Consider the following 11,935-nt stretch of genomic DNA (forward strand, 5'->3'; position numbering starts at 1 on the left):
ACTGGGGTCCCTCCCTGGGTGGCCGCCTACTATGAGGACAGGCCCTTTGGGACACAGCTGCTGCCTCCGCCTGGCCCGGGTGGGCAGCCACCCTTGCTTCGCCCTGGCGGGAGGTGGAGAGGAGGGCACTAGGGAAGGGGACCTGACCCGGCTGGGAGGGGGCTCCAGCAAGTCCCAGCGGGGACCCAACTGCCCCTGCTGCCTCTGAAGATGGAGGGAGGGCGTGGGGACTACAGTGGGCGTGGCCCCTCAAAGTCCCGGCCGAAGCCCCCACCCCAGCACCGTGGAGGTGACCCTGGAGACTGCGGTTACGGTCAGGTTGTGCCCGGCAGGGTGGGTCCCCAGTCCAGAGTCTGCTGACCTCAAAGAAGCAAGACACAGAGGCAAGGAGACCGGGATGGCCAGTGCCCCTCCGCTCAGAAGGCCAACTTGGAGGACATTTGCCCCAGAACCCTGTGCTGTGGCCCCCACTCCAGATACACAGCTCCCTCCAGACCCGGGAGGCAGGGAGCCTGGCCTTCTCAGGGCACTGTCAGGTTGAGCTGCAGCACAGCTCCAAGGTCATCTTGCCCAGGGCACCCTGTGGCAGCAAGGCCTGGTTCCCTCCAGGATGTCCCCTTGGGCCCTCAAGGCTCAATGCCTCTCTGGGCCTGGCCAGCATCTAAGGGCTGAAACTGCAGGCTGCCACATGGGGCAGGGGCTCCTGCCAGGCTTGCCCCAGAGCAGCTGAGGGTTGAGCCACGAGGAGAAGGTGCTGTGCATGTGTGTGGTTGCAGCAGACCTTCTAGAATATTCCAGAATGTTCTCTCACACAGGAAGCTGACAGCATAGGGTGAGAGGGGAGCTGCCAGAGGCACCCAGGTCGCATTCCCTGGTGCGGCCAGAGGTGGAGCTGGTGACAGCAGGACAAGTTTTCCTTAAGCCCCCACCCACTGTCCTCTTGGTGAAGGTGTCAAGGCGCCTTGCTCAGGTCTGGTTGTCCCCTCCAGATCAAGTTGAGCTGGTCAGAGCTGGGGGTACTCCTATGCCTCACTGATGCTATACCCAGCCCCCCTGCACCCCTGCTGTCCCCAGCCCCCGCCCTCCATGGCCTGAGCCCTCAAAAGCACCATATTCCCTTCACTCCTCCTGTTGTCCCTGCTGACCCTTCCCAGGAAGGCGCCTGGCTGGCCACTACCAAGCTCCTCCCCTGGGAGGGCCCCAGGGGCCCCAGGGCTTGTTGTAGGGGATTCTGAGACCCAGAGGACCAGGTGGGACTCTGAGAGCCGGGCAGACAGGGCTCTTTATTCCCCACAAGACCAGGTGCCCACCCCCTTCTATTACCCACCCACTCCTGTTTTCCCCACAGGCTCCATCTTGGGGTAAGTGGTGTGGCGGGGAGGGCACACTCAAGGCAAGAGACAGCCGTGCCCTCCCATGTCACAGTGCCATCCACTCACTGCAGTTAGAACTGCTCCTTCAAGTTTCGAGGGGCCCTGGGTAGCCTGTCACAGCAGGAACCATCCAGTGCCACTGAATCCCCCCAAAAGTGTCCCACTCTTAGAAGAGCAGGACCAGAAACCGGGCCAGGTCAGAGGTGGAACAGTGGCAAATGTGCCCATGAGGTGGGGTCCCCAGGGTCTAGCTGGATGCAGGGTTGGCCTCTGTCCTCCAGGACCCCAGGTGACAGGCTGCCTGAGGCCAGCCGGCCCTCAGCTCTCAGGGCAGGGGGCACCCTCAGGGGCCAAGCAGCAGCCAGCCTCCTCATGCCGTGCCAGGAGGGACATTCGGGAGAAGGTCTTGCCACAGCCCTTGCACGGGTACTTCTTGGTGCCTGAGTGAGTCTGCTGGTGCGCCCGGAGGTTGGAGCGGTCAGCAAAGGCTCTGCTGCAGTGGGCGCAGGCATAGGGCTTCTCACCTGTGGGGAAGAAGGTGGGGCCAGGTGAGTGGCACAGCCAGGGCAGGCACACAGGGTCGTGGTGGCCTGCTTCTCCCTCCGACTGCTGTGAGCACCCACGGTCATGGCTGCTTGTGACACACAGAACGTCACGCAGGCCAGACCCGGCATGGTAGGCCCTGCCTGAGGGCTAAGGCGGCTGCTGGCTCTCGGGCCTCCTTGGAGCCCAGCCGGATCCCAGCCACGCGGTCCTGTGTGAGAGGCTCCAGGAGCCTCTGGCTGCTCCTCCAGGCTGCTGGCCAGCAGGAGAGGAGCCACAGGGCTGCAATCAGGGCCACCAGGGGCTGGGGCAGGGCCTGCTGTTGGGATCCTGGCCCCAGGATGGCCCTGGCCAGCTGGAGGGAGGGGCCCTGAGATGCCACCGTCCAGTCCTGCAGCACTATAGTCCCAAGATGCTAGCTGGTGTCCCCATGGGGCCCTGCCGGCTGGGCAGGCTGGCTGTGTGTCCCCAAGTCCTGAGACTCTGCCCCTCATTTTCCTGATGGCACCTTCCTCTCCTTCCTACCGTCCCAGCCTCAAGATCCCGCAGAGTGGGCAGACGATGTCCCCCAAGGGCCTGCACTCCAAGCTTTGCCCAGTCTGGGATACCGTCCACACCCTGCTCCTGCGTCCGTGGCTTTGTTTAGAAATAGGGTTTCTGCAAATATAACTAAGATGGGGCTGCTGGGGAGCCTTCACCCCACATGACTGCTGTCGGCGGTGTCACAGCAGAGGGACATATGAGCACAGACACGCGTGGGGCGCAGGCCCTGTGAGGACAAGCAGAGGCAGAGGGATGCGGCCGTGGCTGAGGACTGGGCCGGGTGCCAGGGCAGAGGCAGCGTGACCCTGCTGACCCTGAGGGCTCAGGCAGGACCATAGAGGGTGCCAGTCTGGCCACGTGCTTCAGTGTGCAGCTTGGGTGTGTATGGGGAACATCGAGACCCTGTCCTCCCGGCCCTCGCCCTCCCGCCCCACCTGTGTGGGTCCGGATGTGGCCTTGCAGCAGCCAGGGCCTGGAGAAGGCCTTGCCACACACGCCGCACACACAGGGCAGCGTGTGGGTGCGGATGTGCATCTTGAGGGCGCCCAGGCTGCCATACTCCTTGTCACAGTGCTTGCAGGTAAAGATGCGCCCGGCCTGCAGGTGGCACTGCAGCTGCTGGTGCCTGGCCAGCCCCGCCGGCGTGTGGTAGGCCTTGTGGCAGTGCATGCACTCAAAGCTGCCTGGGGCTGGAGGGGCCCCCATGGCCCCAAGCAGTTTGTCTGGAGCCCCATATGCATGGGGGTGCAGGATCGGGGGCCAGCGTGTGGGCAGGAGCAGCAGTGGGGGCAGGTTGAGGTGGTTCAGGCTGTCTCTGAGCGGGGAGCTGGGGACCTGGCCGGCCCAAGGGCCCCCCAGGCCAATCTCCGGGGTGTCTGGCCTAGGGAACCCCAGAGCTTCCTCGTGACACGGCAGGAGGGGCAGGGAGACACAGGTGATGGCCGAGGTGCAGTCCCAGGGCCGGGCCAGGCGGCCAGGCACAGAAGGGGCCTCCTTCTTGTCGGAGCAGGTGCCATTGTCTCCTGGGGGGACAGGGAGAGAACAGAAAGGTGAGGACAGCCAGGCCCTGCCTGCTTTTAGACCTGCTCACCCACACCCACACAGCCACGGCTGGACCGTGAGAAGTGCCAGGGTCCAGACCTGTGACCACTACAGCCAAGAATCACACAGCATGTGACCACTACAGCCAAGAATCAGGATATGCACCAGGTGGACAGTGAATCCCAGCTCCGTGTTTTTTGTTTTGTTTTGTTTTTTTGTCTTCTTGAGACAGGGTCTCGCTCTGCAGTTCAGGGTGGCCTTGAGCTCACTTTGTAGCCCAGGCTGGTCTGGAACTCGCAATGATCCTCCTGCCTCAGCCTCCCAAGTGCTGAGATTCCAGGCATGCACCACCACGCCCGGCTAGCTCTGTGTTAAAAATAACAGAAAAGCAACTCTTGTGCCGGGCAGGGTGGAGCACACCTGTAATTCCAGCCCTCAGGAGGCTGAGCCAGAAGGATCACGGTGAATTCCAGGACAGCCTGGATCACAGAGATTCTGTCTTAAAAAAGAAAGAAAGAAAGAAAGAAAAAAGAAAAGAGGAAAAAAGAAAACCAAAACATCTTCCAGGACGCCAGTGCCTAGCAGCGTGAGGCAGTTCTCACAGAGCAGCTCTGTGTCCTCCAGGGAGCCACATCCCAGCCCAGGCTGTAGGCAGCAGCCCAGCCAGCAGCATGAGGTCAGAACCCTGGGCAGGAGGCACCGGGGTCAGAGCAGCAGTCCACCCCCACGGTCATTAGCCTCCAGTCACCCCGTCGTCACCCCATGGCGTCTCCCCATGTGTATCACTGTGCGGTCAGCACCTCTGCAGCCACTGGTAGCAGCTTGCAGCTCTGGAACATGCGGGGACATGCTCAGCAGGCGGGGGGCTGGGCTCTCGGGCTCCCTCCTTCTGGGCCACTGGTGCCCCCAGCGCCCCCGGCACCAGCCCACTGCTGCTCCCAGGAGCTGTGACCCCTGCCTTCGAAGGCCAGAGCACATGTGCTGGGCACAGAACAGCAGCAGCCCCAAGCAAAGAGGTCAGTCTACAGGAAAGAGGTCAATTCTGGACCCCCAGAGCCCTAACCTCCAAACAGCCCTTGACCTGTGCAGTCTTTCACGGCATGGGGATAAATCTGTGGCCCTGTTAACCTCCCTCCTGGGGCTTTGCGAAGAGACAGACACAGAGTGGGCAAAAATACAGTACCGTAAGTCGGGTATTTTATCAGGAACTAGTATCTATAATATATAAAGAATGTTTGCCGGGCTGGGGATTTAGCTCAGCGGCAAAAGCGCCTGCCTGGCAAGTGCAAGGTCGTGAGTTCGGTTCCCAGTACCGGACAAAAAAAAAAAAAAAACAAATGAAAAAAAAAAAAAAGAATGTTTGCCACTCAACAACAAAAAGACAAATAATGCACTTCACAAAAGGAAAAGAGAGGATCATAGCCACTTCTCCACAGAGCATGCCCAAACGGCCAATGAGCACAATTAGTCATCAGACCATGGTGAGCCCACTTCACATCCTCCTGGGTGGCGAGGAGTTAAGGAAAAGTAGGTGCTGGAGACAGTGGGGAGCAATAGGAAAGGTTTCCTGTCCAACGTCCCTGATTATAAAATCGGCACGTCAGGTTTCTGTCCCCCCAGAAGGGAGGGGGTGACAGGCAAGAGACACAACCCAAGGGGTCCTGGAGAAACTGCCTCCCCCATTCACAGACCAGGACACTTCACTCTGATTCCTAGCCCCGGCCCCTCCCTAGCCCGAGGCAGCGCCAGAGTCAAACTCCACCTGCAGCCCTGAGGCCACCCAAGAGGCCCCGGCAGGAAAGAAGCTCTACACCAGGATGCGAGTGACTGCAACTCGGCTTTTTTTTTTTTTTTTTTTTTCAGCTCTGGGGATAGAACTTGGGGCACTCTCTGAACTACAAAATTTTGAGACAATCCTTGTAAAGTTGCCCAGAATGGCCTCAAATTTGCAGTCCTCCTGCCTCAGCCTCCTGAGTCACTGGGATTCGAGTGCGTGCCCCTGTGCCTTCCCACATTCTCTTGCTTTTGCTCATCCTGCAGTCGCGTAGGGAAGAAGCCTTCTGAGCTCACTTCTGCTTCGGGGTTCTTGGAGCCCTAACCAAAGGTGGGCGGGGCCCAAACCTCAGGACCTCAGGTCTGCTCTAGGGTGACACCCTAGCTCTGAGCAGGGCACATTTTGGGCACTGTCACCCAGGGCTGGGGTTGGAGGTGTGGCTCAGCTCACTGGTGAGTGCTTCCCAGCAGGTTCCATTCCCAGCACCTCAAAGAACAAAACCAAACCACAAAACCCCCCTAAACTATGATCCATGTAAACTCGATTTTACATTATATCTAAATCTGTGTTCACATATGTAATTGAAACAAAAGTTTCCTTTACTGTGAACACTCAGCCCAACAGTTTCTGGTCTATTTTATTTTACACAAGTGGGGACAGTAACTCTTTAAACTAATTTCAGAATGCACCTTTGAGAAGAGGGGGCCCAGACAGCACCCCGGGTGGCACCCTGGGCTGAGAGTGACGGGGGGCTCCCACTCCCTGGGAGACCTGGGCAGGACTCTCTGGTAGGGGCCCTGCCCTCCCCAGTGGCCCCAGGCACTGAGCAATGGGGGGACGGGGTCTTCCTCCCAAGGAGCTGCTCCACTGGGTGCAGGTCTGAGCCAGCTGGGGGCAGAGCTGGGGCGCTGAGCTAGTGGGGGCTGCTCTGCCAGCTAAGCAGTAGGCTCCCCTGGAGCAGAGTACCCCTCGCCTGTCCCAGGTCACAGACCTGGAGGGGGATGGAAAGTGGGGACCCTGTGCTGTCCAGGGGAGGACTGTGGGCCTAGCCTCGCTGTCACAGGATGGCCAGTAGGCTTCTGGGGTAAGGGCAGGTCTTGGGGAGGCCACAGGAGAGGCTCAGTAGGACAGGTACCTGTGGGAGTGCGGGGGTCCCTCGTCTCCTTGTTCCCTGCGCCCACCTCCTCCCCGCCAGGATGCTCTGGGGAGCCTACCCAGCCCCAGCCCCAGCCTCTCACCAGCTCCGGGCAGGTTTCAGGACTTTAGGGGTCCCCTGGGGCTCTCTTTGAGTGGGTGACAAGCCAGAGCCTGGCCGGCCGTCTGCACCCTCGCAACTTCCTGCCCAGAGACACACAGGGTCCGGGGCTGGGTCTGCAGTGGTGGGTGGGCGGGGGGCCTACGAGGTGGCTCCCTCACCTGGCGCAGGTGCGCTCCCCCCAGGACCCCCGCTGGCCCCAGCCCTTACCTCTGCGCGTCTCCAGCCGCCCGTAGTCGGGGGCCCGGTGTCCGGGCTGCGTCTTCACCAGAAAGGAGCGCGGCATGGTGCGGGCGGCGGGCGCGGCAGACTGGGCGCCGGGGCCGGCAGGCAGGTGCGGGGAGGTCGGTTCATTAGCATAGCGCGCCGCCTCGGCCAACCAGCGGCCGGGGAGGTGGGGCGGGGCCGCGGGGCCACGCCCAGGACAGGTGCGCGGGCGGGGCCGGGCTCCGGGGACTCGCGGTAGGAGTGCGCCCAGTGCCTCCAGAAGCTCGCCTGCTTGGGACAAAGCACAGGGCCCGGGACTCTGGACCCTCTGTGGTCACAGAAGTGTAGCGGAGGGTGATGCTGTGCTCGGCCCCGGGGCACCCTGGTCTGGACAAGCTTCCCCTCCTCTGCGCCCCTTGTAGTCCGCAGTCCCTTCCTTGCTGTCCGGATCCCTGTCCACGTGGGCGTGTCACGACTTGGGCGGCCTGACGGGCAGGCTCTGGGTGGGTGGACGCTGCACCCCAGGCCCCCGGAAGCCGCAGGCAGGCCCACGTCTTGGGCGATGCTCTGGCCCTGCAGCCTGGTGCTCGCTGGCCTCCTGGGCTGGGAGTGGAGGCGGAGGTGAGCTGCAGGTGCCAGGACAGAGGGAGGAGGAGTGGCACACAGGTGTGCGCGGTCCTATGATGGCAGTGGCTCTCAGGACGGTGCCCGGTGCTGCCCATTCACCTGCCCGTTGGCCTCGCCAGATTTCTATTTGTGGTCTTTGGCACACAGAACATCGAGGATACATTTGCCATCCTTCCTCTGCACTGTCCTACTGCCCACCAGGTAGCCCTGCAAGTGAATGCGCTACTCCTCAGCCAGCTGCTCTGTTAGGGGGTGCCGAGCATGCTGGTGGCACCTGCCAGCCCCCCTGGGAGTGCCCTGGGACCGACAGCCCACAACTTGGGCCCAGGAGGGAAGCCTGCGCTCCCTGAGACTCCCGAGGGGCCCTCCTGGTGGCCATGGAGCCTCATTCTTCAGCTGTGACGCAGCGTCCAGCTGGACCCTGCAGGGCATCTGCCCTGTCCCCACATGTGGCTCCAGGCAGGAACGGCAGATGTCTCCATCACTGGGACTTCTTTTGTCCCATACCAGCCCTCTGCCCCGGAGGCTAATCCTGCATGCCTCGACACAGAACCCTTCCCACCAGCCTCAACCGGTGGACCCTGCTGGGGCCTCCTTCCCTGGACACCTGAGACCTTGGGATGGTGGCCCCCGTGGCCAGGCAGCCCCTCCTTCCACAGCCTTCCAGGCTCCTCCATTAGACACCCAAAGAAGGCTTTTCAAGCCGGGTCCCCATCCCTGGGGCTGCAGGTCAGGTTAGGGGATCAGATTATTAATTTCATTCATCTGATATTTTTTCATCATTTTTTTTGTCCTGGAAATTGAACCTACAGCCACTATAGGCAAAGATCTCTGCTTCTGAGGCACATCTCAGCTCTTTTTATTTTTATTTTGAGGCAGGGTCTTGTTAAATTGTCTGGTTGGGTTTGAACTTGCGATTCTTCTGTCTCAGCCTACCACGTATCTGGGGTTACAGGTGTGCACGACCATGAGTGGTATTTCATCCTCTCAGTGGGCTCGGGCTTGTGATCCTCCTGTCTCCGCCCCCCACAGTGCTGGGATTATTGGTGTGCCCCGCCACTCTCGGCTTCCTTTGAATTTTTTTGGTATGTTTTGGAGCAGATACAACAGTGTGTGGATGCACACTGCATACATGTGTATACGCGCACGTACGCACCTCCATCCCTGTCGCATGCCTGCCTTTCTACCAGTAGGGTTTCATAACCCAGACCCGGGAAGTCCCCACACCTGTCAGATGCAGCCCCTGAGCAGTGGCCCAGGCGAGCTCACTTGTGCAGGACACCCATGGTGGCCAGGACCGCAGCCGCATTCGCAAAGCTTGCTGAACCGTGCAGAGAGGAATCAGGGCCCCAGACAGCTTGGCCTTTCCGGAGCGCCTGCCTTGCACCCAGCAACACTGGAGCAAGACCATGCTCCTGTACAAGCTCGAGTGAAGATTTGAGAGCCCTAGCTGAGCCTGGGAGCTGGGGTGGGCCTCCTCCCTGGGGCAGAACTGGCCTGTGGGGGCGCAGCACAGAGGGCAGAATGGCTGGACACCCCTGGCCTTGGGCAGCCCCACCGCCCAGGCCCCTGACATCCAGTGAGTCTGGTCACCAGCATGTCCTTGGTCACACTCAGTGACTGGGAAATCCCTGCCACTTGTAGTGGTGGTGCACACCATTTGGGACCTGCTGGAGGTGAGCATGGGTCCTATCACATAGGTCATGAGCGGGGCCGTGGCCCCTTCACCCAGAGACTGCCGCACAGGAAACAGCCGGAGAGCACCCTTCAGCCATGCCTAGGAAGCAACAGCAGGGGCAGGAGGGAGGCAGCACACACGTGTGTTTACACATGCGTCAGTGTGCCAGCTTGTGTGATGTTGGCAGAGCTGGCCTCTGGGACTCGAAGAAGGGAGCTGGAGGGTGCAGGGGCAGCTGGGGGCCCACAGACCTAGGCAGTGCCCTCCAGCAGCACTGGAGGCTGGCCTGAGGCCAGCAGGGCAGGGACCCACCTCCCTCCCTAACAGGAACAGGGCGCCCCAGGGCAGGCCTGGGGCCTCTGCCTAACTGGACTCCAGGAAGCAGGTGGAATAGTTTCTGCAGGGCGGGAGGGGGAGGAAAGCTCGGGAATGGCCTCTCTCTCAGACCCTCAGGCCTGGGAAGCGGGGAGTCATTCTGTCCCATCTGGACCCTCCTCCTGGGTTTTCCTCCAAGTACAGAGCCAGAAGAGCCTGCCCGTCCTTGAGAGTGCGCAGTACTAAATCCAGAAACGGGGAAAGGGAGGGTGGGGTGTGCGCAGAACTCCCTGGGTGGGTGTAAGGCTCCTCCCCAACTGGCCTGGGCAGGTGTCCTGTTCAGCCTGGTGGTGACAGTGTGCGGGCCAGCAGGAGGGAGGGCTCACCCTGGGTCCAGGGGTATTTAGCTGGCAGATCCCAGCTCCCCCGAATGGAAGCTGCCTGGCAGTTTTTCCCACCTCCTCAGAGGGTGGACTGAGCCTCACTGGCCTTTGTCCCCCTTGTGGCTGGACTAGAGAAGCACCAGCCACTAGGTGAGTGAAGGGAAGACCTTTCAGGAAATGGGGTGCAAGCGTCCAGGCTTGCCTCACCTAAAATGAAGGGTGTGTGGCTGCCAAGTGGGGCCTCTGCCGCCCCAGACCCCATAGGGCTTGGCAGCCTGGCCCTGGCGGGTGATGCCCTGCAGGCTTCCTACAGCACAGTGCCTGTCCCCAGCTCAGGGTGGGGACCTGGCTTGGGGGCTCCCAGCTGGAGAGGGCAGCTGAGTCTGGGCAGCTCCACACCCTTGTACACACACCCCACCAAGCACAGGGACCACCCAGCTCCCGCCACTGTGCTGATCTGCTGGTGGCTGAGGGTGCTGTCGTACCCTCCCCGAAACAACCCACAGTGACACCTGGGTAGGACCTTGTCCTGTGGCACTGCCCCGCTGTGCTATGGCTTTCTGACTCAGGTTCTGGCAGCACTCTGTGGATACACAGGGACTGTCAGCTGCCTGGCCCAGGGTTCCCTCACCCTATCTGGCATGTGCTGGGATCAGGTGGCTGAGGAGCCACCTCCTTGGGGTTTGCTTTGATGTCCCCCAGTGCCTCCTGGACATGGAGTCTCCAGGGGGCGCCGGGCCAGCGTGGGGTGGGACCAAGGTTGCGCCTTCCACCAGATGTTGCTCATGACCTTGCTGAGGGAGTCTGGGTAACTGACCTGCCCGCTTGGGAAACAAGGTTGGGGTGTGTGTGACGGGCTTCCTGCGGATGGGACAGTTGGGGTTTAGGAACCAAGAGCTGTGAAGATTGCTTCTGCTGCTGCCCTGTAACCCTGTTTGCCCCTCTGATGCTGGGTTTCGCTCCTCTCTCCTTTCCTTTTCTCCTGTCCTGCGGATTCAACCTTGGGAACACTGAGCTACGTCCTCTGCCTTTTTAAATTTGAGACAGGGTCTCACTGAGTCACCAAGTTGCCCAGGCTGGGCTCAAACTTGTGTTCCTCTCCCCATTACCTTAGAGCCCTGAGGACCACAAAAGGGAGTATGGGAAGCAGGACCCGAAGGACAGAAGCACAGCCGGGCGTTGTAGTCTTAGGAATGCCCACCCGGTTGTTTCTGTCAACATCACAGTATCAGTGGCTCCACCCGGGGGTGTTTCCCTTCTCTGCTCCTCTCGGCCTGCTGTATGCCCTGCAGCTCTCCCCGCAGCAGCAGGGACAGGACCTGCTGGCCCCCTGCCCCAGGCTCCCAGGCCTGCAGCAGTGACGCTGACGTGGCAGGTGCTGTGACCTTTGCAGGTGAGACAGAGAAACCCAGGAGTGTTTCCCAGAGGGCGGGTGGGCGGGAGGCCGGCGGACAGTGCTGTCGGGGTCAGGACCTGCTGGAGCAGGTCCCAGGCTGCTGCCAGGTCTTCCTGCACACGGCGGTCAGGACCCATGACAGCAGCCTGTGTCACCAGTGGCCAGTTGTGGGGCAGGCCTGGGCTTGCAGAGCAGCCCCTCGGTTCCTACCCAGCAGGGGGCAGCTGCCCAAGGGTGACAGGCCTGGCCAGTGGCCAGTTTTGCAGGTTCCCAGAACCAGCAGGGCCTCCCAGATGCAGGAACCATACAAATGGGGTCCAGGAGCACCTGGAGGGGACCCTGGTGGTCTCCACAAAGGCACCTAGAAGTGGCTTTGCTTCTTAGGTATGTGGCAACGCGGTCACACCTGCTACCGTCTATGGGGCCTGGCTTGCCAGCTCTCGACACTCTCCACATCCCACACCACTTCCCCTGGAACTGTCCAGGACAGAGTGGCTGGGGAAGCAGACTGGGGAGTGGCTGCCACGGCCGCTGGCAGGCGACTCTCATGGGCTCCGAGTCTCAGTGAGCCACAGGGCAAGGCACCTGTACCCAGAGCCCTGGCCCAGTGCAGACTGAACAAATGAGGAGTAGCAGGCTCAACGCCTGCCTCGGTGGCTCTGCGTGGCCCACAGAGGCCCAGGGACACCAGGCCTAGGGCAGGGGTGGCTGCAGACCTGGACAGGTGCGGAGGCAGGCCCGCCCTCCCAGCAGTGCTTCCCGGCCGACAGCGAAGGGCAGAGCCCACCAAAAGGCTGCTG

At 61.2% G+C, this 11,935-nt stretch overlaps 1 protein-coding gene across 1 annotated transcript; it reads right to left on the bottom strand.

The window, feature by feature from the left end:
* Nucleotides 1-1,268: 1,268 nt before the first annotated feature.
* Snai3 (snail family zinc finger 3) lies at nt 1,269-6,844 on the bottom strand. The gene is made up of 3 exons (XM_005411019.1): nt 6,740-6,844; nt 2,894-3,481; nt 1,269-1,897 (listed from the first exon to the last, which is right to left on the bottom strand). Exons 1-3 carry the CDS (start codon nt 6,813-6,815, stop codon nt 1,692-1,694), a joined length of 870 nt encoding a protein of 289 aa, XP_005411076.1. The 5' UTR covers nt 6,816-6,844; the 3' UTR covers nt 1,269-1,691.
* Between the last annotated feature and the right edge of the window lie 5,091 nt (nt 6,845-11,935).

Source organism: Chinchilla lanigera, unplaced genomic scaffold (assembly GCF_000276665.1).
Source record: "Chinchilla lanigera isolate Chin_1 unplaced genomic scaffold, ChiLan1.0 scaffold00140, whole genome shotgun sequence".
NCBI lineage: Eukaryota > Metazoa > Chordata > Mammalia > Rodentia > Chinchillidae > Chinchilla > Chinchilla lanigera.

Coding starts and splice junctions, on each gene's coding strand:
- Snai3 (XM_005411019.1), bottom strand. CDS start 6,815: ATGCCGCGCTCCTTTCTGGTGAAGACGCAGCCCGGACACCGGGCCCCC. Junction 3,482..6,739: donor GCGGCTGGAGACGCGCAGAG/GTAAGGGCTGGG, acceptor CTGTCCCCCCAG/GAGACAATGGCACCTGCTCC. Junction 1,898..2,893: donor CCACATCCGGACCCACACAG/GTGGGGCGGGAG, acceptor TCTTCCCCACAG/GTGAGAAGCCCTATGCCTGC.